The 26,703-nt window shown below is 36.8% G+C and overlaps 1 protein-coding gene across 3 annotated transcripts in view; it reads left to right on the top strand.

Annotated features, from left to right (window-relative positions):
• The window catches only part of LOC132701850 (ecdysone-induced protein 74EF), a 173,217-nt gene that overhangs the window by 84,309 nt on the left and 62,205 nt on the right, over positions 1–26,703 (top strand). Inside the window, exon 1 of one of the 3 annotated variants that reach the window (XM_060670094.1) lies at positions 18,833–19,320. The exons of the other annotated variants lie outside the window; for them this stretch is intronic. Coding sequence (XP_060526077.1) covers positions 19,032–19,320 — 289 coding nt within the window. The 5' untranslated portion in view covers positions 18,833–19,031. Of the gene's footprint in view, positions 1–18,832; positions 19,321–26,703 lie in introns of those variants that run through there. 3 annotated transcript variants of the gene reach the window in all.

Raw genomic sequence — 26,703 nt, forward strand, 5'->3', positions numbered from 1 at the left:
GTTATTCCTGTTTGTTTTTATATGTTATGTATTACGTTGTGTATCATTATTGTAGACTTTACCTATCGCATTTATGTATGTGTATAATTGTATATTTTTTGTCCTCTTTTGTACGTGCTGTAAACATTGTAATTCGACCTCCTCATACATGTCAAATGTACACAAAAGGTAGAATTGAACCCTATGGCACGCCTGAAGTATCGGATTTTGGTTCTGACAAACTGTAGCCTAGTTCAGATATAGGTTTTTCCTGTCCAAACGCCCACATGACCAACCTGTAGACGTTGCCCGACATCGCATGACTTTTTTAATAGCATTATACCATCAACATAATAATATTACTTTTTGCAAAACTTCTGGATTCTCTTTGCGTCGGTTTTTGCTGAGTCGAACTTGCTGACGTTTTGCCAATCATCCTGTTGACTTCTTCAGAGCTTGACTGAAACTGGCTATTATTTTACTGTGTACCTGCTTATATATCATTTGAAAAGGCATAAACACCGTCTCGGATGACTGATTCCCATATTGGTGACAGGTAAAGACCTGTGTAAGATTGTTAAGTTGTTTATAGATTTTTTATAGAACTGATTACATGCAAGAATATTAGTTATATCGAAGAAAATTTTATATCCGGTTTCGTGAGTATGTTCGGCAACAGCGGATGAGTTTATTTGTCTTAATCGTGTTCTTTCAGTCTAGTTGATATTTTTCGTCCCGTTTCTCCAATGTTTTCTTTGCCGCATATGCATGGAATGCTGTAAACTCCTGGCATGGAATTTTGTCTTTGGCTGACCGAAGATGTTGAGAGATTTTTGGACAAGTGCTAAATCTGGTTCGGACGTTATACTTATTTAGAACTTTTGATGTGTGGTCAGTGATGTTTTGAATGTAAGGAAGGACCACATTGGCAAGTATAGGATTGCTTTCGGCCTCATTGCTATTGGAAAGTTGTGGTGAAGTGTATTTTTTCATGGAACGCTTAATATCTTTAATGTGGAAATTATTAGGGAGAAGAACAGAGGTAAGGTGTTTTAATTCTGGGTTTAGTGACTCGGGCTGACGTAGTTTTACGGCTCTGTAGACAAGAGGGTTGATAAACGATGATTTTTGGGCCGGATGGTGATGTGACATGCATTAAGGTATCGGTCTGTGTGCGTAGGTTTTCTGTAAACACAATGTTAGGTCTCATTTTCTATTGATAAGAATATCTAAAAATGCTGGTTTTTACTAGTTTCTAACTCAATGGTAAAACGTATGTTCGGGTGTATAGAATTTAAATGTCAAAGAAAATTTACTAGTGTTTCTTGACCAAGAGGCCAAATAACATAACCTAATAATAACATACATCGACGTAGCGGTTCCATAATTTTGGTTTTAGGTGAAACGTGTCGAGAGCTTTCTTCTCAAAGGTTTCCATAAATATATTCGCAAGCAGGTACAGAGTAAAGCTTTGAAGAAGCAAACATTATGATTGGCGAAACGTCAGCAAAAACCGACGCAGGAGCAATCCATAAGTTTTGTAAAAAGTATTACAGTAGCCGGTGGAAGTTTTTTTGAAAAATTATATTGGGTTGTTCGGAAAGTCATTTCGTTTTTTTTGGGGAACATGAAAGACAGTTTTCGTATAATGAATAAATATTTTATTAAATTATATATTGGCCATTCTGGTCCAACACCTTTTGCCATCTTTCTGGCAGTAACATAATTCCCCTCTCATAAAAGTTTTGGTCCTTGCTGGCAAAAAATTGGTTCAGGTGGTTTTTGACATCTTCATTTGAAGTAAAGGTTTTGCCATCCAAAAAATTTTGCAGGGACCGGAACAAATAGTAGTCGGAAGGCGCCAGATCTGGAGAATATGGTGGATGTTGCGGTACGTCCCATTCAAGCTGTAAAAGTTTTTGGCGAGTGACCAAACTTGTGTGAGGTCTCGCATTATCCTGGTGGAACACTACACCCTTCCTGTTGATTAATTCGGGCCTCTTCTCTTTAAGTGAATCATTCAATTTGTCCAGTTGATGACAATAGACTTCTGAATTAATCGTTGTATTGTCCAGCAAAAGCTCAAAAAAACGATTCCTTTGACATCCCACCAAACGGAGAGCATCACCTTTTTTTGGTGAATGTTGGCTTTTGACACGCTTTGAGCCGGTTCATCTTTTCTGCTCCATGACCTCTTGCGTTTAACATTGTTGTATACAATCCATTTTTCGTCCTCAGTAATAATCCGCTTCAAAAATGGATCATTTTCTTGACGTTTGAGGAGCGAATCACACACGTCAACGCGACGACACAAATTTCGCTCCGTAAGGACATGGGGCACCCACACATCGAGCTTCGAGGTTAAGCCCATGCCTTTCAAATGGCCATAAACAGTCGAATTCCACAAAATTAATCTCTCACCGATCTCTCGTGTGGTTATTCGCCGATTTGCATCAACTAATGCCTTTATCGCATCTTTGTCAGCTTCGACCGGCCTTCCAGACCGTGGTGCATCTTCGACATCAAAATTGCCGGATCGAAATTTTGCAAACCAGTTCTGGCACTGGCGTACTGTTAACACGCCTTCTCCATACACATCGGTCAATTTTTTTCTCGCTTGGACTGCATTTTTACCTTTTCTGAAGTAAAAAAGTAAAATATGACGAAAATGCTGCTTATTGCTCTCCATATTTAAAAGGGCACCAACCAAAAACTACTGCGTAAAATTAATAGAACTTTTTCACACACAAGCCTTGCAATATCAGCTCTCAAGACATAATGATTATGCGGCTTAAGTGTGAAGTTGGTTTCGAAAAAACGTAATTAAGTCCTCTGACGGGAAAAAACGAAATGACTTTCCGAACAACCTTATAATATTATAAATATAACTTAGCATGTACTGGGTGTTTCAATTTCTAGGGCACACAATATAACTCGGTGGGGAATATACCTGCTTGTATCTTTGGTCACTAAAATCACACATTCTGGTTTTTATTAATTTCTCTATAATGGCGCATGTAAACCTCTCGTCCATCTGCAATGTCAGAAACCTGCTTCGATTCGCGTTCGCTGCCGCCGCCGCCGCCCCGTTTCCGGGAAACGGTGGCGGCCGATTCGTTTTCGTTTTTCTTTTTTTCCAAAACGAGTGGCTTTCGGTCGGGACGGCTATATACATCGATAATTAGTCTGGCCGTTTCTTTAGCGATAAGCAGCGAACACGATCTACACCGCATTGCCAACAGTGCGATAGAAGAGTGAGACAAATTTCACGATAGCAAAACACGGCTGGTAATAGGGATTCTTGTCTTCGTCTTGCTCATTTATATTGATGCAGTTATTTAGGGGAGGGTGGGGCAAGCTTCAAAAATTAACCAATTTTTTTTTTCGGTATTATAATTATAAACGCTGGTTATTTGTATATTTTATAATATTCTAACTTCTTAAAGAACGTTCGAAATAAGCGCATAAGACCTTCAAATGACGGTATACGAGGCGGGTTTAAAAATTAAGACGACTTTCGTAATTTTTTTACACATGTCACTAATATATGTTCACACAGTTGCAATTCACGTTTACTTTTTTTTGTGAGACAGAAGCGTTAGACGCGTTTTGTATGTCACAAACCATGGAACGAAGAATTTGCATAAAATTTGGTGTAAAAAATGGAATACAGTGCTGGAAAACACTTGGAATGTTGACGACTGCATCTGGTGAATCTGCTTTGAGCAAAAAAATGTTTATGAGTGGTACAAGCTGTTTCAGCACGTCACTGATGAAAGCGTTGAAGAAGTGAAACAAATACTGTTGAAAATTCGTCGAATCACTATTAGAGAAGTGGCTGAAGACGTCGGCTCCTGCCATGCAATTTTTTCCGAAGTTTTGAGCACGAAACGTATAGCGAAAACTGTGTTCCGAAACTGCTTAATTTTGAATAAATGGACCGTCGAAAGAGCATCGCTCAAGAGCTGTTAAACGAAGTGAACGATGATAGCTGGGTATATGGTTATGACGTCGAAATCAAAGCCCAGTCGTCGTAATGGAAGAATCCAGATTGCCCTGCTCACTCATCGTTGGGTGTGCCACCATATTCACGGGATATGGCCCCCTGAAGAAAAAATCGCTGAAAGATTTCAAGGCCATACGAGAACCTGCCTATCAGAAGTGCTTCGAGGATTGGAAAAAACGTTGGCAATATCTGGAGAAAATTTCTTTGACGAAGACAACATTAATTTTGATGAATAAGTAAAACTTAAACGTCACATTACTTTTTGAACACACCTCGTATATTTTTTCGAGCGCCTCATTAAAAAATGTACTTAAAATACCATTTCACGTCTTGAAAAGGTGAAATTTTTTAAATTTTCCTTTTTAAATTTATGTGACAATTAAATCAATGGATAATAATACCAAAACAATGTTTTTTTTTAATAATACAGCATAATCATGTCATACAAATGACCAAATCAAACTAACAATTGCAATGTTTATATAATTTATTTAGATATTGATGAGATATAAAAAAAATCAAATCATGTAATATGCAATGGTTGTCAATGGTTCATTTATCCAAAAAAAAATGCCGGTTCTATATAAAGTGTTTAAAAAAATATGCACCCACTGCTGGAGATTGGTCATCCATCTGTATTTTTTGCATTAAAGTTTTTTATTTTTATTTTTTTCATATCTTGCCTCTTTTTTATGAACATTTTGAATCCTTTGATATATAATAAATGTATACATTTAAAATAACGAATATTACTTACCACCATGAGCTTCATAGCACTTTACTACTTTTACTATTTGAAGCATTTCATTTTCGAATCTCCAGCCGACAGTTAGCGCATATTTTTTGAAACGCCTTGTATACATTACTTCAGCCATATTCAACACAAGAACTTGCCGTTTTATAAAATGTTTATTAACTAACACGGAATCAAATATCAGTAGCATAAACAACATTGTCACCGTCACCGAACCCCAAGCGTTCGTTCAAAAGGAAAAGGAAATAATTTCTTATTAATCACTGGAAATACGTTATTGAATTTTCCATTTATATCTGATAATAATCAAAAAGATCCAATTTGGCCTTCCTTTTTTCTCTTCTTCTGCTTCGCTTTCTTGACATCGTCTGCATTACAAGACTGCAGTACAGTCAATTGTCTGTGGAAACCATAAAAACAACGAACCACTATTTCCGAGAAATGTATTCCCCAAGAACATGACCTGGCGCAATACTCCAGTAATTGAGGCGGACTACATTATTCTGGTAAAAAATGCTCCCACGCCCAGCTTTCCACAAAACTGCGTACATCGGCTTAAAAAAAACAGACGCCATCATAATTGGAAGCCTTATCGGTAGCGCCTTCGACCTTGACCCTTCCCCCCCCCCCACCTCCAAGCACCCGGCTTATACCGGAACTCTATTTTGCCTGCTCGGCGTTGTCAGATGCACCAACATTTTCCACAATTATGGGAAGGGGGGCGGTACGAGTTAAAACAGGGACAGAGGTCAGTGAGGTTTACATTCGTTGTTAGTTTTGGAGATAATTTTGCTTTTAACATATATTTAGAACTACCGAGTTTGACCTGACCGCTACTGTCGAGAATTTCAAATTAAAAGTTTGCGTAGCTTTCAGAAAAAAATATTTATATGTATATATATATATATATATATATATATATATATATATATATATATATATATATATATATATATATATATATATATATATATATATATACAAATAAAATCAAAGATATTTTATCGGCGGGTTGAGTATTTAAAAGATCTACTAGGCAAGATTCGGCAACAGTGCGAATTTATTCGACGGCAACCATCGACGCCCGCCCCCGTTGTTCGGGGTAACAGACGGTGACGGCGTCTTGTTTTTTCCATCCAAATTTGTCTTACTTAACGGATTGCGCCTTAGTTCGTACTCGTTTGCTGGAGGATCGAACTGAATCCTGCCCCCCTCTCAGAGGTTGTGGATTTTTATACCGGCAATGGTATTTTAAGCGATCCGACCATCCCTTCTTTTCGAACCATTGCTTTCATATAAATTTACCATTAAAATGGTTAATAAGATCCAATAGACAACATTGCTACACAATGTTTCCTTTTGAAATTAATTTTTATTAATTTATGTGCTTATAGAAAAATTGTGCGAATTTTATGGTCTTACGCTGTTAAGAACGTAACAACATCGACAGCATGAGTTGATTGACTAGAGTCCAAGCAAAATAATGGGATGTTTTTGGTTCACCATTGGTGATTGTATTTAGACAGTTTATCGCATCTGGTTTTATCCATTACTAACCTAAAAATGTTGTTCTACGATGACCGGAAATTTGACAAATTGTACCAACCATAGCTGAGTTTTAACGTGAAGTTTTCTCCAAGTCTAAATATATTACGTCAGTGTAGATAAAAGGATGTTTACTTGAATTCCTAAAGGAAGAAGATCATAAAAGATGAATAATTCTTTTTTTTATATTTATGTAACATGCTACATGTTAAGAAGTACAAAATTGATTCCAAGTCCAAGCAGTTTTACATACACTTAATTTAGGTTAGGTTTCTAAGAACCCGTATGCGCTTTCTTAAAAATAAGATATTAATTATGTTAACACTCTATACTACCCTCTTACCCTATTATATAAACTAACATAACGTAATGCAGTTCAGTCCCCGCCCAACTAATCAAACAAAATAAACCACAGTTCAAAACAACACACAATAAAGTTCCCTATTTTCAAATATAAATTTACGAGTTTCATTTTTGGTTCTACCTATTTTATTCATCAGTCTTATTTTTAATGGAAGGCTATTGTATAATCTGGACCACAAATATTGAACATTATTTTTTCTGATAAATATAACAACAAACCATATAAACGTATAACGATAAAACATCACGAACCTTTTCCCTATAGAGAAAATTTTTTGGATATAAGTGATGTTTTTTGTAAATTACTTTAAGGATTGTATCCTGAACCCCATTCAATGCTCAGAACGCAGTACTGTACAACCCCCCTTCTCCCACCCAAACCGCAAAATCGACTCTACGAGACTACAGTATCAACAGAAGTTGCTTCCCAAATTTGTTCATTTCAATTTTCAACACGTATACTTTTAAAAGTAGGACGATCAACAATTGTTTTTGAAAAAGCCATATAGTTAGTTTTATCTACATTCAGTTCGCCGGTTGCCTGGGCTCTCGCGCTATCCCAGCTATCACTGCTAAAGAGCAAAACAGTATCATCGGCGTATGAGAAAACTCTTCCCTTTGTATTTAACAATGTTATTCCCAGTACTGTGCCCTACGGTATGTATAATTTCAAATTCGCTTATTACATCTCGAATTCTTGTTTTTTTTTGCACCTTATTTAGCTTTTAAAAACCCTCAACACAGTGCCTGTAATTCTATTGCGTTCATGAACATGCGTTCATGTACGGCACTGTGTCGAACGCCTTGGCCAAGGCTTTCGATTTGACGAAAGAACGCATTATTTGCCAGTTGCAGTTCCGCAACAAGGACAGTTGACATTTTAGGCAGTACGCTAAGAGACCTAAAATGTTTTAGGAAGGGGTATAATAATGACAGAACAACAAATTTGAGTAAGTGTAACATTTAGATCTCCTGAACTAAGACCTTCTTTTTTAAATAGCAGAAGCCCAGGAACAAGTGGAGGAATAATATGGCTGTGAACTGCGGTCCGTGATAATTTCCTTTCTGTATTCTGCGGTCGGTCGTTTTTAATGCAAATGGCGAACACATCACGGAATTATGCAGATTCGTCCGGCGATCGATTCCCGACAAAGGCTCTTAAAATTCGAAAGAATGACATCAGCGAGTAATTAAAAATGCAGTCCGGTTTAGTTTTGGTTATTATACGCTTGGTTACGCCTAATACGGGTCTACCTGATAAACTGCAGGCGGCAGCAGGACGTCGTCCTGATGCGGCACCGGGGCTCGGTCGACAAAAAATAAAACCATTACTAAAATAAATAAAAGATGTCATTGATACTTTGAGTTTTTTTTTTTTCGAATATCGTAAACAATATTTATCCTCGCTCCGGTGATTTTCGGGGTTCCGTTTGCGTTATGGAAGGTTATGGGCGCTTACAGCCGGCCGGTTAATTGGAACGGACGCCGGTGTCGTGCTATTAGAAGAGAACGATAGAGAAAGGAAAAGGAAAACGCGTAATAGTAGCGCGGCTGATTGAACGGGCGTGTTGATTTAGTTTTAGTTGGAAATGCGTGCTAAATATTGCGAATTACCAGGCGTTTGATGAAAAATGTGTAGCAGTAATATATGTATATTCTGACATAACAAAAAAAAAATAAACTCATCAGTTGCAGGCGACTTGTTTGGGCTGGTCTCGCACGTCACAGACATTCGCAAAAAAACTTAATAATCATTTTCTACCTCCGAGGTTTGCTACATTACATACTTTTATTTATTTCTAATTTAAAAACAATACAAAAAAATACAAATAAACATTTAAAAATCTACAGAAACATATAAGGGGTGTTTTTTTTTCGATGTATAGAACTTTAAGTTGCAATAAAACAACGATGGATTATTCGATTGACAAGAATTTTATTTATCCGAATGGCATTACATTTTAAATATGATTTTCGGCATACGACCGCCACGGCCGGCGGGGATGTAGTCCAATCTGGACGTCCAATTTTCGATGACTTTTTCCAACATTTGTGGCCGTATATCGGCAATAACACGGCGAATGTTGTCTTCCAAATGGTCAAGCGGTTGTGGCTTATCCGCATAGACCAATGACTTTACATAGCCCCACAGCAAGTAGTCTAGCGGTGCTAAATCACAAGATCTTGGAGGCCAATTCACAGGTCCAAAACGTGAAATTGGGAGGTCACCAAACGTGTCTTTCAATAAATAGATTGTGCCACGAACTGTGTGACATATTGCGCCGTCTTGTTGAAACCATATCTCCTGGACATCATGGTTGTTCAATTCGGGAATGAAAGAGTTAGCAATCATAGCTCTATACCGATCACCATTGACTGTAGCGGTCTGGCCATCATCGTATTTGAAGAAGTACGGACCAATGATGGAGAAAACAAAAACTAAGATGTTCCCATCAATCAGAAAATTTTGGCCAAACTTTGACCTACTTAGTTAATAAATAATCATTTATTACAAGTGTGTACTTACCTATCACCTCATTAGGTGCTTACTTTTCAAACAATCCGCCAGTGCAACATTGCTTTCCCCGAAACGTCACTATCTAGATCGGAAACCGGCAGTCATTATCCGAAAATGTTTGCTTATTTATAAAAATAACGGGCGTTTATTTTTCAAAAACATATTTATTTTTCAACCGATATAACTGCCTAGCAGAACGTCAGATAATAGTAATGCAGTATATATTGAACTCATTTTCATTTTGTTTACTTTTTAAATGTCGTTGAAAACATCAAAAAAATATTTGCTTACCTACCTTGACGTTTTGTGCTTACTTTTTAAATAACACATCAGTATCGGATTGCTTAACGCTTTTGAGCATAAGTTACGCCCACTGTCAGTTTCCCGAAAAAAAAATTCAGTGGCTTACTTATCAAAAATGGATCAGTGTGATATTTACTGAATTATTATGATATAAAGTGCTTAATTTCCAAATAATCTGCCAGTGGTAGATTGGTTTTTAGGCAGCATTCTTGCGTAGATCAGAAATCGCCAACGCTTGCTTACCTATCAAAATATTGGGGGCTTATTTTGAAAAAAAATACGTCAGTTCCGGATTATTTTTCAACCCATATAACCATATATCATGATATTAGGCGCTTACTTTTCAAATAATCGGTCAGTGACGGATTGCCCTTCAGCCAGCATTAATGCGTAGATCAGAAATCGCCAGCGCTTGCTTACCTATCAAAATATTGGGGGCTTATTTTGCGGATTACTTTTCAACCGATATAACTGCTTAGGGGAACGCTAACCATGAGTAATGCAATATATGTTTAACTCATTCTCATTCTGTTTACTTTTCAAAAGTCGTTGAAGACATCAGCCATTGACAAAAAATATTTGCTTACCTACCGTGACGTTAGGTGCTTACTTTTTAAATAATACGTCAGTTTCGGATTGCCTTTCAACTAAGTCTACGTCAGAAGTTATTACCACCGTTAGTTACCCGATAAAAATATCAGCGGCTTACTTATCAAATCAGTGTGATGTTTACTGACGTATCATTATATTAGTCGCTTACTTTTCAAATAATTCCGGAATTTTGTCAACCGGTCGTCTCGGGTAAAGTCGGTACTACCCGTTGCCCGTTTTTGACGCATACGTTTCGCGAACGCGGCTTTAATTTCCGTGAAATATCGGATTACGCACCCGCGGTCTCCGTGTACTTGATCCTGATAGGCGATTTTTCTTCTGCGTGTTCGTAAACAAAATTTTCACGCATGAACGCGCCGCCCCCGTCGGGTGGAACGGAAAAAACGGCGAGGCTTAATGGCACGGAACAGGCCGCCTTCGACCGTTTTATAGTTCAAAGTCAAGTTTCGGCCTCTGCGCGGAACCATTAGTAATTGGATTGCCAATTGTTTTTTTGCCCCCCGCCGCCGCCGTCCGTGTTATTGTGTTGTGAGACCAATTCGCTACAGATACAGACGTTGGTCGGGCGTCGGAAATGGGTCAATGGTCTGGGCGCATTTGTTTTTCTGGGCAATTTGCGAAAATTACTATTAATTACGTGATCGTCGGACGCGACATCTACGTGACACCCGGCGAATCGTTGCTCGCTTGGCCTTTCTCGGTTCAAAGAGCATTTTGGTATTGACCACTTCTGGGGTGTTCTCGGTAGTCGGATTTTTCTGGGATGGATTCGCGAAATCCATTAAAAACATCACAAGTACATTAATACTGATACCAGAGGCCGCTTTCAGCGAGGAAAAAAATGTTACATATTATGCAATTTGAACTAATCAAAACTAATCCAAAAAATGACGTCCAAATTTCGTTGCTTCACGACGTATTGATGGCGTACTTCATTGGCGTGGTTTGGTGGCGAAAGAAAACCAAATTAGTCTAGGAATATTTACTAAGATAATTGATTTTCCAAAAACATTACAACTTGCAAATTCAATCACCATTCTAAGATTCTGTTGAAAAAATATTAGTTCTTTTGTTACACAATTATCTTGCGACATTCGTGCCTAACCAACTGTTATTTTCGTATATATTTTTGCAAAATAGCACGGGTAGTATTCACTGAGTGACGTGTGACGTGACTGATAAACGTCAAAAGACTATCAGTGTTTTTGATCTACCGAAACCATCCGATCACTTCCGAATAAAATTTTAACGATGTTATTACCTAGTGTTGGTTGGGTAAAGCCATTATCAAAAAATTTATAATTGCTTGAGGGACGAGGCAGGGGTGGGTTAAGTATATTTCTTTCTTTAATAATAATAATAATAATAATAATTAATAACGTACCAATTGCATTACATTTACATTACATTACATTATAAAAATTGAGGACTCTTACATTTCTATACGAAATAGAATTATATTTAGACATTTAGAATAAAAATGTAATTATCTATGGATCTTGCTTGCTATGAATTTATAGTATATATTTTAATGTCATTGTTTTTTCTTAGTGTAATTTAATGAGATTTTACCCACCTAAATAAACAAAAAAAAATATTACCAACATCTTTGAGTCTGCTCATAATGTATAACATGTATAAACATCTATAAACAATATTTGAAGCTGCCAGTTTGAGTTTTCGAAGCAAACATACAATCTAAAAAAACACGGAAGTTGCCAATTTTATTTATTTTTTGAGCAAGACTTCATATCGCATTATTTCATATTACATATTTTGTTGCTGCAATATTATATGCGTTTTTTTCTCACTGGTAATAGCTCTAACACTTGCGAAGAGAACCCGTATCTTGTCGCTTTACTTCGAAGGCAAGTCTAACTGCGCCGTTGCCAATGCTATTGAAATTTCCTAAGAGAGGAATTTATTTAAACTAATTTATTTAATATATGCGCGGGTCTTATAAAAGCTATCGATAGTCCTGAAATAAACACAAATCGGATTTAGGAAAGGAAGAAGTATTCACGATCACATCTTCAATATTAAACAAATTATGGAAAAAGAACAAAACAGCAACATAGAAATCTATCTAGGTTTTCTAGACATCGAAAAAGATTTTGATAAATTTCCGGGACACTCAGGTAAGAAAAGTGTGTTAGAGAGACGCTTTGAGGGAAGGCTAGTTTCAGGCATAATGTCCATGTATAGGAAGAGCAAATAGAAACGAGGGCGTTAAAAAAAAGAAAAACAAGTACATCTGGGCTTCTTGGGGGATACAAAGATCTGGAAGCGATCTACAGAAAAAGCCTAAAACTCATTCAAATTCAACAATTATCCAACCTTACACCTTGGGGTACATGGATTTGAGATTAAATATACATATAAATATTTAATGTTTGTGAATTATTACCAATATTATTTTGTTAAGAAATTTTAGGAACGCTATGACTGTGGTTACGTTTTTTTCCTTGAGCCTGGTGTTTTTGTTTCTTTGCTTATCACATATTGCTAGTTTTCTAGTCATTTTAGAACATTTTTTTAATTGCGTCAATCAAGAATCCATCTCTGGCGAATAAACAGTATTAACAGAGCTCGTAATTCTGCACACATATCTGGTTGCCTATTTTATCGGGCTACGGTGGCCAATAGAGCAGGCAACGCCCGTTCCCTAACTATCGTCAGAGTTATTTTTCGCGATCCGAGTCCGACAGCGAAACCGGGAAAGCGGTGAAGACGGGTCGGGAGGGGGGGTGGCGAGACTGGGTGGTAAGTTGGCGACACTGCAGGCCAGCGGGAAGTGCACAAGTGCAGCGTACGCGTTCAAGGTCGAGAGCTTGGCCGCTCGTTATGTCGTCGCCGCCGCCGCCACCGTCCCCTGAAAATGGCCGACAATTCGCGCCGCAGCGGCATTCCTGCGAGCGCGCCGATACGATAGCGAATTTGTTGTAGAAGTCCGCCTGCTAACCTAAAAACCTAAATCGGATCTTGTCGCTGGATTTGCAGTTATTTTGCTGGGATGGCGGTACGGGTTGAATCCGTTTTAAAGATTGGAGGGGATAAAAGTGGTTCTAGCCTGAACATAAAATTGTCCATGCTCCTAGACGAATCAAGCAAAATACGAACCCTATATAGGATTATGCAAAGCAACTTTGACAATTTTACGTTGTTATTACTATTATAACGCATCACCCCAGCATCGTGATTGACCGTGATTTGGAAGCAAAGTGCAACTAATGTTCTTTGGACTGTGGACAGGAACGTATATCTTGATAGATCCAGATCCATCTAGTTAGTGTTTCTATTGTTTGACATATTTATCCGCGTTCGGAGAGCTTTTGGTAAACTTTCAAAATGTGTGTTTTTAGAATATGTTTTGGAAGTTGCTTTGACAACGGTTGAAGTTCTTAAGTTTACTAATGGAGATCGAAAAGTTTTTGATAGATTCGAATCGATCTAATTAATGTTTCTACGTTTCTTAATATGCCAAAGTTTTTTGTGTGCTGTTAGAATGTTGGATATAAATGAATACATAGTTCAATCTGCATTTTATAGTTCGATCCTTAAAAAAAACATTTGGAGAAGAAACTGACAAGACATTTAAAAAGAAAATGACTGATTCCCTCACCGCAGCCTTCTTGTGGTTAAAAAACATACGAATCGCACATTTCGTTGATTATATTAAATCTGTATCCCCTTTTAAATGTTTTTAACACTGTTGCCGCGTTAACACCGCAAAAATATTGTAAGGTATAAATATCTTACCGGGATGGCAACGACGTCGCCTTATAGGTGACGATCCCAGAGGTTCTCTGTGGGAGATTGGAATAGCAAGTTCAAAACCCGAATATAAATATTTAGGCGGAACAAAATCACATGTTTGTTTCTATTTTAATCGCACGAGTTGGTCCCGCAGCACCGAAGGGTTTCGTTGTGTCTTGAAATTTGAAAGAAGCGTTTTCAGTGGACAGGTGGATCACTAACGGGTTCTCGGAGGATTACATTTTGTGTTAAGGTGCCGATACTTAAGGGTGATCTTAATGGAGAAAATTTGATATCAGCATACTTAATTATAACATCTTAATTTATTTATTTATTCTTTCAACGATTACACCATTTCAGAAATTTATCTTAATATTAATAACCTTATGGTAACTTAAACTAGGATATAATAACAAAAAGAAAATAACAAACTGTGGATTGTAAAAAACTACACATCATTTCGATGGCACACTATTTGAAACATTAATAATTAACGTAGCAAAGTTTGCCTTAATTTAATTTCAATTAATAATTTAAAATACCACCGAGGTAATCAATATTATTACAAAGGAGACCACCCTATTTAAAGACATATTCTCAGCACGCTGAGTATTACACAATATAGGAGGCAAAAGGGGATTTCCTCTAAATTCTCTAGAAGGGACATGGAAATTAAAACTTGCCAGAATACAGAATACAACCGGAGGCAATAGCACCAATTATCACACGAAAGATAAAAAATAGGCATCTAGGTAGATAAAATAGATAGAGACATTTTCTACGGTCCTCTAGAGTAGCCACTCCATGAAGCACCCTAGTTCAGTGATATCCACTTGTACATTTGTAAACCTCTTCGTAGACCTAAGATACTTTAAAAACTGTGTGATGTTTGTGAATTTCATAAAAAGGACACAAAATTGTTGACCCATAAAGTATGACAATTCATCCCAAATTCTCAAAATCTCCAGACATTCCCCTCACCGGGAAACAACGTACGGTTAACCTGGCTAATGAAATGTAGCTCAAAACGTAAGGAATAGTCCATAATGATACCCATATGCTTTATTACTTCCCTCTCTTCAACACACACTCTCTTTTAATTTTAAATTGTCCACCCCACACTACTCAACTGATCGTAAAAGGCGGTAAATTCTTAAACAATCTGCAAAAAGTGAATAATGTGATTCCAAATCATGGCACCAGAAGAAGAAACAATTTTGGGCCCAGATGGGACCCCTGAGGCACGCCGGATGTTACATGATGTTGGGGCTTGACTGCCACGTTAGAAATGCTGAAGTCAGTATATACGGAATGCAGTTCACAGCCATTATCCAGAGATCCAGCGAGGAAGTTAGTATAAGTCAAAATGTTTGTCAGGGCAGAACGGCCATTTACAAAACCATCCTTTCCAACACCTTAGGTATTGCTCATTGTATGGAAATAGGCCTGTAGTTGGTGGTATCGCTGTACTTACTATTTTTGAAGACAGTGGTTACAAATGAATGTTCCCATCTCTCTGGGAATATGCCTAGATTAAAAACAATATCGGCTGACACAACGATACGTGTATAATTATTACAGATCGACTTCCTTGCTCCATCCCAATAATTTTACTCTTTTTTGTCGTCGTTCTAAACCTGTTAAACAAGCAATAATAATTTCCTTGTTTACTGAAATTTTGTTGCGTTCGTTTAGAACATTCAGGTTAAGGTTGTTGAAAATATTAAATAAAAACAGATGGCGTCCAAGCACGTTCTCCGCCATGAACGAACGGGTTTGTTTAATGTTATTTTAGTACGACTGTGGGGGGTGGGGCAAAATAAATAAATTATCAGATGTTGGTATATTACCGATCGGTAACTCGTACTGTTAATCCTATACTGTTCCGTACTTTCGATAAACATTTGCGTATAGTCCTTTCACAAATAAACGGTTTTAGATTATTGTGCTAACTTGGTATCTATCTAACCTGTTATATTATAATGTATAATGTAATTTGAATGCTTCTATGCTATTTATTCTCAATATGTCTACATGGAGCAGAGGCTTGGACACTCCAGCAAGCGCAAATCAAAAAGTTAAAAGATTGTGCTAAGCAAATCGTGTGTTATTGGGTAAAGCCATTATCAAAAAATTTATAATTGCTTGATGGGGTTGCAATTGCAGAAGTTTTATATTAAATTAGATGCCAAAGGACGGCAATGGTTTGACAATGATATTGAAAGTGTTATGCAAATACGCAGGGGCGTCTCATTAACACATTTATCCATATTAAAGATGCAACACTAGTGTGAGAAGAATAATTTTGTGATCTAATGCTTAATGTTCGTTCGGGACACATATGTTTTATAGGATCGAAGACACAATAGCGTAGCATATCCCGTTTCCTTTGCTAACGAGTCACAAACACATACTTTTTATTTGAATATTTTCTAACTTCTAAAAGCTCACTTTTTTCGCACTTTTTTTGCTGCCTTTCAATTTGAATTTACAGTTTGTATTATTTTACCGTGAAAGCTTTTGTAGTTGACAACTGTGACAGCTCTCATTGCCCATTGCTATAACGCTATTCTGAGGAATGTTAGGTAAAAGACACTCTTCGACCCATCGAAGTAAATGATTGAACGATTCTCAGAAAGTTATTTTGTTGTCGATGTGTTTTTTTTTGTAATCGCTGGGATTCCATTAGCATTAACATGGTATTTGGGTTTCGTTATTTCGTAGTGCACTTACTCTAAACTTTACGTCTAACTAAGTTCTTGTAGCCTTCATCAAAACATTTGATGGAACCCAAACCTCTAATTTTCTATCACATGCTATTCTTACTCTTGCTTCTTGTTTTCATTTCAATCTGATCAAAATCGACAAGAAAAGATCATTATTGACCCAGAAACTGAGGTTTTGAGTTGATACAGTTTTTGTTTCAATTTTGACTGTCGCCTGATCAAAATCGTTTAAAAAAAGTCAGGTTTTAAGTTGATATCTGCATGTTTGATGAAGTAGGAAGGTTTTAAGTTGATATTTGCACATTTGTAGATACTTGGTTTTTCTTTAATGACACACTGGGGCTGGTAGTAGGGATGTCTTTCCACTGAAGAAGCGTACCGATGTTTCTAAAAGAGATATTTGTCAAACTAACAACGCACTAGTCAATGAGAAATGAAGATCAAGTTGATAATGTACATTTAGGACGGTAGGTGGCACCCCTTTTCTATTGCGGTCATTAAATCGAAACGATTTATCTGTGAAAGCACTATAACTCGAATGTATAATACTGATAATCCTAGACTATTACTTGTTCCGTGCTTTGGACAAATATTTGCGTATAAATATTACGATTTACGTTACACTTTGTAACATTGTCGCTCAACAATCACTCGTTTAAGCTTTTTAACTGCATGTAAATAACCAAGACATATTACCAGCATTTAATTGCGGGGCATTGCAAAATATGTCCATCGGATTAGTTTGCCACGTGTCTACGGAATCCACTTAGACGTTCGATGAAAAAATTTTTTACAGGTCGTATTTTACACAACGCCAATAAACATTTGCAGTATAGAAAAGCGATACTTCAGGGCGCCATCTTGAGGGAAAAATATTTGCAGTAGCAATAATGGACTTGATATCGTCGATGCAATACGAGATTATCAAATTTTATTATAATTTAATGATGCCGGATTTAAAAAGGCGATAACAATATTTGGCATCGCCATATACAATGTCTTTATCAAGGCCGGGAAGGACAATTTTATCTAAATCTTTTGGAACTTTACCGGGCAGATAAGGCTATTTGCGTTTTGCGTATCGACGAGGTAAACGTTTCCGGGATCCATACGAAAAAAATAAAATGCGTTTTCTGTCTCAAAAAATGTTTTATACTATACTATAACGGTCCGAGTACATTTTACATTCTTTTACTTTGGTTGACATTTATTTTATTTTCGATCTGTTTCACCTAAAGTTTGGTACAAGTTTACGGCAAGCCGTAGGATTCAGACAAGTCTTCTTTTGCATAGTTAACTTAACAGTTAACTTTTGACCATGTGTCTTAACATTTGGAAGATGTAATTTTAATATTGAAATTTATATCTTGGGATTGGCATAAACTTATTGCAATTACAAATTACTTTTTTGTTAGAGTATTTTCATCCCTTCGTAAGGTATCCTTCTTCAGTTTTCTTTCTTCTATCCAGCTTCGCCTGGATCTTCCTCTGTTCCTCGTACCGTGAAGAGTTCATCGTAGAATTTGTGTCTTCTTCAGTCTTTGTACATGTACCATCTGAGTTGTTTCGTTTTTATATCATCTATGATGTAGTGTGTGACAGTCATTTTACTCCTTTTCGATTTTTCAGCAGTCCTCCAGAATTCTGGAAAATCTAACTAATCAAAAAATTATGGCAAGGGGATAAAGAACTATAATGAACCAAAGGTTTGGGACAAGTAATTTTAATACAATTGGGTTGCATAAATGCTTATTATTAATCTTATTTCAAAGCGATATTGGTAAAACTTAGCACAAGTTTTTAATTTTGCGTTTGCCACGAGATCTAACAAATTTAAAATATATGATAATTTAATAATATGCGTACATAATGCTAATTTAAGACCAAGTTTATTATTTACTAGGAAGAACCAAAGTTTTGGGCAGTAAATCGATTCATAAACCTTTGCCATTGTTGTCCAATAAATCTAATCCATAGACTTAGGACAAGTTTATAATGCACTATAAGGGACTAGTACGTTTGATATACTGTTTCATGTCTATAACATTCGATACTGGAGGCTGTCAAACATGGAATTATATTTAAAAAAATGGCCGCCTCCATGCGAAAGTGGCCGCCGGCGCGCGATTTTGATTCGCGATTCGTGTTTACCAAACGGTGGCGGCGGCGACACATCACCGCCGGTATCTAGTAACGCCACACTACTCTAGGAAGATACATAACCTAGGCCAACAATCTAGCTTTGCGCGAAGCATTCGGTTTCCCTTTCAGCGAGCGAGCCGAACGTTACCGATTGTGGCCGAACGGTCCTTCGACGACGAGAACCGTCGTTCTTCCATCGGTGAATTGAGTCAGTGGGCCAGCACAAGCTCATGCCGAGCAGTATTGGATATTATAGCGGGTCCGTCGTTTAATGAGATAGAGAGAGAGACACCGTTTGCCGCGAGTGACACTCAGTGGTGTGCGACGATGACAGCAGCGATCATGCTGAGTCCGGCCGCGAAAATACAAGAGATGCCGCTGATTCAAACGCTGTCCGCCCCCAGGGTTTCGGTTAAAAGGGAGCGGGAATGTGAGGAGGACTTTGGTTGCACCAAATCGGACGAGGACAGTCCATTGGACTTGAGGGTTAATAATAGTGGTAGGATGATGAGTCCGGCGAGGGATTCCGGGACTGAAAGTGATGACACCGACGACAAGATGATGATACAGGAAGGTGCGGACTGCAAACCGTACAAGAAGAGTCTGATCAAGAGATGTAAGTCGATGTCTCTAAAATTATTTCCCAAGTCGAGTAAACGCAGTATAGAATGTTCTTTTTTTTTTGGTCGAAGGGTTCCCAAGGTCGGAAAATTCGCAATCGGTAATTGAGGAAATTGGCCAATTAGCGCGTTTTTATTAATTTCTGCCGGTACCAGGAAAAACACCGTCGCAGCGGGGGGGAAAGGGTCCGGAAATCATTTAGAGTTTGGGTTTAGGTTGGCAGTTGGTTTTTCGCGTATACAGGGTGACTGATCATAAACGCATGTCGTTGTTTTTATACTTTCAAAATGACTACGTATGGATCGGACGATTTAACGTCATTTCGGATAGACGACGTAATTTAATGCGGGAAATTGAAATATTACACAAAAAGGTAATTGCGTTAATTTTTAAATTAGTAGGATTATATATCTGAAAAATTTTACTTGTTTGACCTCCAATATTTACATGAATCAATCACCCTGTAGTTGTTGTTGGTTAGTGCGTCTTGGCCATTCTTGACTATCGATATATTGAAATTTTAATCATTTTTGCAAAAAATTTTCATAAATTTTCTTTGATTCCTTGTTCCGTTAATGTGTATTAACCTAATGTGGTTTACCGTCCGATTTTGCGGTTGAGTATATTTATATTAACTTAAATTGTTTCTCACAATGGTGAAACGTCACACTATCTGGTTTTGTTTCTGATTTGATATTCTTGTGCTTCTTCTTATTTAAATTCCGGTAAAAAAGCACTTTTCACTTGTTATAATTAACCAAAGAAAAAGTTATTAGCAAAGTCCTTGGTGATTGAAAACGCTCGGTCTTAGCCCTTGACAAATAGTGTCAGGATACAACCACAAGCATTTTGTAAATCGAATAAGAACGTCGGACAGTGTCGGTGCCTTGGGGCGCAACGGACGAAGCTGTGCCCTAAAAAAAATGTCCGCGTCCGAAAAAGTGGACCGGTGGTTTTTTTTTCCAGACGACGGCGGCTTTTCTCAAATAACAGGAAGTGAGGCGTCTTTAAATAGCCGCTGAAATTGTTTTCAAACCGAAAATATATTTGGCTCCCGCGAACATGTGCATATTTTAGACGTAACAGCTCGATTTTTCGAAAGGTGCAAAAGCGAATCGCCATCTCAAGCGGTCGCTTTTTCCCCTTTCAACGGACGCGAACGTTCAAGCGCACTGAGTAGAAAAAGTGTATATGTATATACATTTTAACATGAAAAAATACCGTTCCTTTCGTCATTTTCTCTGTAATTATAGTTGGAATTCCTTTCCAGTTAGCTGGAATGCTCCAGCTTTTTAAAAATAAAAAATATTTCTATTTCTTCCAACACTATGAGGTTATATAGGTGTAGTAAGATATTTATCAGTTATCGATCTATAGCCTTAAATTTTTTCACCATTCTATCCAAGCCAGGTCCCGATGATTTTTTTTCAGCTGTGAAGTTGATACGAGTACCCGGGAATGGGGGATATCGGAATTTTTGCTTGACTTAGAGCCGGTAATTTTACGGGCAGTCGCTTCCGGTATTGCCAATCCGAATTGTTTATATATTAACAATACATATTAGCATACATTAATAAATTTATTGTTATTAGCTTCCGGCCGTGATTAATAACCGCTTGCGGTCTCTTACGGGTGATGCTATAAAAAGGTGCACCTCACATCCTCCGAGCGATAACCCGCGGGCGAATCATACCGGAAATTTTTTAATCGGGCGGTTTTAAGAAGAACCAGGACGTTCCCCAGCCCCATTAGCGCTTAAACGATTTGCCTATCGCGCCGATTGAATACGCTGTTTACCAATGAAATTCTCCATTGAAATTTTTTATGATAAATATAACGATTCAAACCATTTGAATCTCAAAATTTTGATTTCTTTTTCAATTTTTTCATTCGTCAACGTTACAAAAAGTAAATATACATACAAAATGAGTTTCAGAGAGTTGTAAGAGAAAGGAGGGAAGTGCCGAAGGCGATTTTTATGGTAGTAAATACACGCATGCGCAGTATTCATTGTGACACTACAACAGGTCAGTGAAAACTTGTCGTTTAATTGTTTACCTTTCATATCAAATATTTTGGTAAGTTTTGTATAAAATACAAAAAATAGTTTGAGTATTTTTTTGTAAGTAGAGTCAATAAATATAATATAGAAGTTTGAAAGTTGTTTTAAAATTAATTTTATGTGATTTTAGGTTACAAAATGCCACGGATTTGTAAAAATCCCTCAGATTGTTTTTGCTACATTTATGGGGAATACATACTAAAAACAAAGCGACATGTCATGGCCGATCTGGTTAAAACAGCTTATAAGCTATATTTTGGATTTTCTATCGATGAGCGAGATAAAAGTTGGTTGCCAAAAGTATATAGCTGCTCAAGAACGTTGAGAGGTTGGCTTGAAGAAAGTCACAAATCCATGCCGTTTTCAATGTCAATGATTTGGAGCGAGCCTCAAAATCATGAGAATGATTGTTATTTCTGCATGACACCTACACGGGGATTCTCGAAAAAAAAAATTATAATTTATATTTTAATATTGTTTTTTGATGAAATAAATATTAAATTAAAAACCTACTTGTGGTACTTATTTGTATATCAGATTCCGTGTTTGGAGCATAAAATAAGATGAATTCATGCATGAAAACAAGGAGAGAAAAAAAATTTTTTTTTTGCAGACCAGTGATATCAAAACTTGCTCACCGAATCGGATGGAAATATAGAATTCCTAAAGGTGTTTTTTTATTTTAAATTCACTAACACATTTTTTTAGGGTCAAAATGGTTGAATAAAATATTTAATATTTAAAAACGTTACTGTGCATAATATATATAAGGTGAAGAAAGTGGCATTGTGCTTATAAACAAGTACCAAAAGATAATAATAGTAATTATAAAATATTAAATTATAAATATGAGAATGTCTTGTATATTTCAAAAATGTACACTAAAACCAGCGATAGCAGACAGTTTGAGTTTCCCAATGCTTAATATTAACAAGTTTCACAAGTTCAATTTTAATTCATTTTTCTATATGAATAGGAATAGTGATAGATAATCAGTTCTCTTTTTAACAATTTTGTATTTTTGTTGTATTCACAACCTATTGTTTTTTGTCAATATATATCACCTAAGTACGCAAAAGGAATTCCAATTTTCAAAACAATAAAGCACAGTATCAACTATATAATTGCACTTTTTTAGCTGGGCGATATCAGTCTGGAAAATGGAGGCTTGTCCCGCTTTAACTAATAATCGGAGTCTGAGTCCAGGGCGATTATCGATCGAACCGGAAGCCCTAAACGGGCGGGGATTCGAGAAAAGTGTGTGGGGTGGGGGGGGGGCAGAGAGGAAAACCGTCGTTCGGACGCCACGCGGAAAACGATTTCCGAAAATGAAACCTTGTGCTTCTGGGTCATGGTCACGGTCACCCGCTGAGTTTCGGTGTTCCCTTAGGGTTGTCAGCTTGGCGTATTACAAACTATTTGAAAAATATATAATTCGTAATTTGTTCCGTCAATCAAAGTTTCCGGGTTTCAGGAAAAGCATTTCCTGAATTTCCGAAATCCCTGCCACATTTTAAATACAGAATTTTTTCGATACTTATAAAAGACGTACCTTACATACATATTGATGTAATGGGTTTTATTTTTAAATAGTATATTTAAATATACTATATATACTATAGTATAAATAGTATATTTAAATATACTATATATACTATAGTATAAATAGTATATTTAAATATACTATATATACTATAGTATAAATAGTATATTTAAATATACTATATATACTATAGTTTTGTCGTTTTCAAATTCCGAGCGACGAAATTTGGCCTGAAAATATACAAAATTTCTGCAATTTTCGAAAATTAAATAGATTAAAAAAAAATTACCACATCTTCCTCCCAAAATCGGTTCTAGAATCGGCCGTTTTGGTTTTACAAGGTTACTGAACGCCCCGTACAACGTTTTCCGTAATTGGCGAACGCCTTCGAACAATGCGCGGAAACCGAGCCGGGGCTTAATGGTTTCCCGAAAACGATCGGACCGCACATACAAGGGCGTCACCGGCTTCTTATGGCGACGCGCAAAATTGATTTATGTGTCTGCGTCGATCACGCGTAATCGATGGTCTTATTTATTTTAACTCGGCGGGTTCGCGAAAAATGGGGCTCCGCCCCGCGCTTCCGTCCATCTCGTGGCCGATAAACCGCGGACCGAAAATGGCCGAAAAACAATTGCGCAACGGCCGGGCCGCTGCCGCGTTTATTATTTGTTTTCGGCAAAGTGTTCCGACACCTATAGGGTGTTTACTAATTGTGAGCTGATACTTGAAGTCCTAATCCTTGGGCCCATTTTAAGAAGAATACTTAGTACAGTCTGTCTCAATCTTCATCGTGCCGGTTTTGGCCGAAATATTTTTGAAACCAATTTTCAAGAAGTTAAAATCCAAGCAACAGCGAGCGGTTTGGGGCAAATCCGTCTTATGACCCGGCGTGTATTATGGTGATGCGTTTTCCTTTATTTGAAGGTGCTTTCGTCGACAGTTTTGAGTGGAATCAACCCATCCTTTCAACGTAAATTATCGATCTGTTGTCTAACATATATCTTTTAATTTCATATTACGTAATCTACTTGCCTTTTCTTTATTTTGCGGTATTTAATTCCCATTTACAAGTCCTGAGTTTGAAAATCACTATCACAAATAAACTTAACCGGATTTTCCTTTATAAATACTGTCTTTTTTATTTATAAAACCATTTAATTGTGTTTGGTGTTGTTTGCACGAGAAACGGCCAAAACACATCACGATTTTTTATAAACAAAAACTTTGATGGTGACCAGACAGAGACAATATATAATAATAATAATAATAATACTTTTATTTTCCATACAGACAAATGTTTTAACAATTTACATAGAAATTATCAAATAAAAAAAATTACATTTACAAATATATATATAGAGATACTACAAAAAAAAATCGCATAATTAAAAGGTTATGTAAACAGACTGTTTACAGTGTATAAATATTTTTGCAGTTGTTACTGCTTTAATTTTATTTTAAAAGTTGTCGATGAGTTACATTTTATTTCATCAGGAAGGCGATTAGAGACTTGCAGCCCCAGTATACAGGACGAGACTAAATTTTATATTTGACAAAAGGTGACTCGTATTTTCTCCCGATATTTTCCAACAGCAATTGGTCGTAGCTACGTAGTACGTGATACTTGTAGTCAAATTTAACTTTTCAATCAATAAAAAATGGTTATTAATAAAGTAAATTTATTTTTTTTCTTACGCACACGGTTTTATGTTGTAAGGAAAATTACACAGCTCTTTTTCTAATTGGACTTCAGTATTTATTAAAAAAGTATTCTATTAAAATTTGATTCACAGATAATATATATCACACATTGTTTGATGTATACGACGTTTCTTTTTATCAATATGTACCCACGAAAATTTACTAAATGTAAAAAAAACAACAAATGGGAGAAATATTTTAACAAAATTGTATTTATTATGGACCTTTTCTCAAAGCTAGGAAAAGCTATCAATGTTCCGCTCTCTGTCTCACTGGCTCAAATATTTTACTGGAAATAACAAAAGTTTTAGCAAATGTGTCCAAAATTCCCTCCAGCGAATATGTGTATTTTTTTTTGGTTCTATTTGCATTTTTTTTTTCATTTCGACAAATTTTGACCTTTTTTGGAACAAGGAAATATTTTTTCGACGTCTTTGCATATTGGCTGCATTATGGCGTCCCATAATTTCTTATAGACTAAAAAATCGGGAACCATTCTCAGAACTACTCGCGTAGAAAGTGCAACAGGCAAATCGGCTTTATTGTTGCGTTTTTCCGAGAGACGTCGCAACTGGCGTGAAAACGTAAGCGTTTCTTTACTTTCTTTATTCGTTTCGCTGCTTACCGGGCGGTGAAATTAAAAATTTTCTATAGTTTTACGCGTTGCGGATTTGCTAAAGATTCTTGACCTATATGCGTATCGATCGAATCGCGCGTTCAAGATGTCCGCGAAAAATGCAAAAAGAATTTTTCTGTTATGACTTAAAAAAAAAATTCATTTGAAAATTCATAAAGTAAAAACCTAATTGAGATGTACGCAAAAGCGTGAAAAGGCAAAGAATATATTTTATGGTATTTTCTAATGCCAAAAATGATGCTGTAATTTTCGCAGTAACAGTAAACACCAGAACTATATTAAAGTAGTCTCTGTCTTACAAATATGTATACAAATTGAAAAATAATGACAATATGATAAAATTAAGTGCGATTTTTAATATTATTCCCAAATCAAATTCATTGTTCACGGATCACGCGTGCAAAAAGTGTCGCTTTTGACGTCGACCCCGTTATTCACTGTCACTTCAGATTTTTCCGGTATTTTAGTTACAGGTTAATGCATTCGTCCAATCCAGTCAAAACTAACCACAACCAACTAGCGACTAAAATCTTCTTGTTGCGCAATATATAAATATTCGGTTTTATCCTTATTTATTTTCGGTCCCCACAGTTCGTACTCTTCTTTTAGCTTTCTTATCATGTATTCCTCGTCCTCTTGTTCTTGTGCAAAAATAACTTGAATGCAATTCATTTCCTTGTATCCTTGTACTTTTTCGGAATCTTGATTGTTCTTTTCTTAAATCGTCCATATGTTTTTCTATATTTTTTTTATTATTGTGGTGAAAAGTGTTGCGATTGAGGGAACGACACTAATTCCTCTATAATTTTTATATAAATATATGCTATTTATTAAAATATTTTTAGTTAGGGAAAGAAATCGCGATTAAATCTCACGAATAGGACTTTCTTTGCTGTCAATTTTCCCTCGGGAGAAATAAGCATAGAAGTGGCGATTGTAGGTTTTCGTCGCGAGTGCATTTTCTCCCACGCAAAAAATTAATTTTAAATCCTCTCGCCGTAAGGAAGTCACCGCCCCCTTAAATTTCACCGCAATCTGCTTGACCTACATTTCCCCGGGGTCCCGTTACACCCCCTTTTTAACCAGATCCACTACAGGTAGACAATCGTCCGTCTTTTTTATACCTGCCCTATCGCGTCGATGCGCGCCAGATGATGGTTCAATTCACGGAGGGTGGATTTTTTTTAAGGGCAGGTTGGTCGTTTCCCGTTTTTGCGAGGTCCCATTTTTTTTTGCGGCAAAACCGTAAAATTCCAGGGAGATTCGCGATTACCGGGGACGGAATTTACCTGATTTCGGGAAAAAGGTTCGCGCGGCCGAAAAGGGTGGTTTACCGTATATACGGTAGCTATTGCGGCAATAAAAACGGGTTCGCGTTGTTAAGTTTTTTTTTTCTTCCGGTTTGCACGAGCGCACCCGGTACGTCGCCCAA

This window comes from Cylas formicarius, unplaced genomic scaffold (assembly GCF_029955315.1).
Source record: "Cylas formicarius isolate icCylForm1 unplaced genomic scaffold, icCylForm1.1 PGA_scaffold_5__7_contigs__length_24384050, whole genome shotgun sequence".
In the NCBI taxonomy this organism is placed as follows: Eukaryota; Metazoa; Arthropoda; class Insecta; order Coleoptera; family Brentidae; genus Cylas; species Cylas formicarius.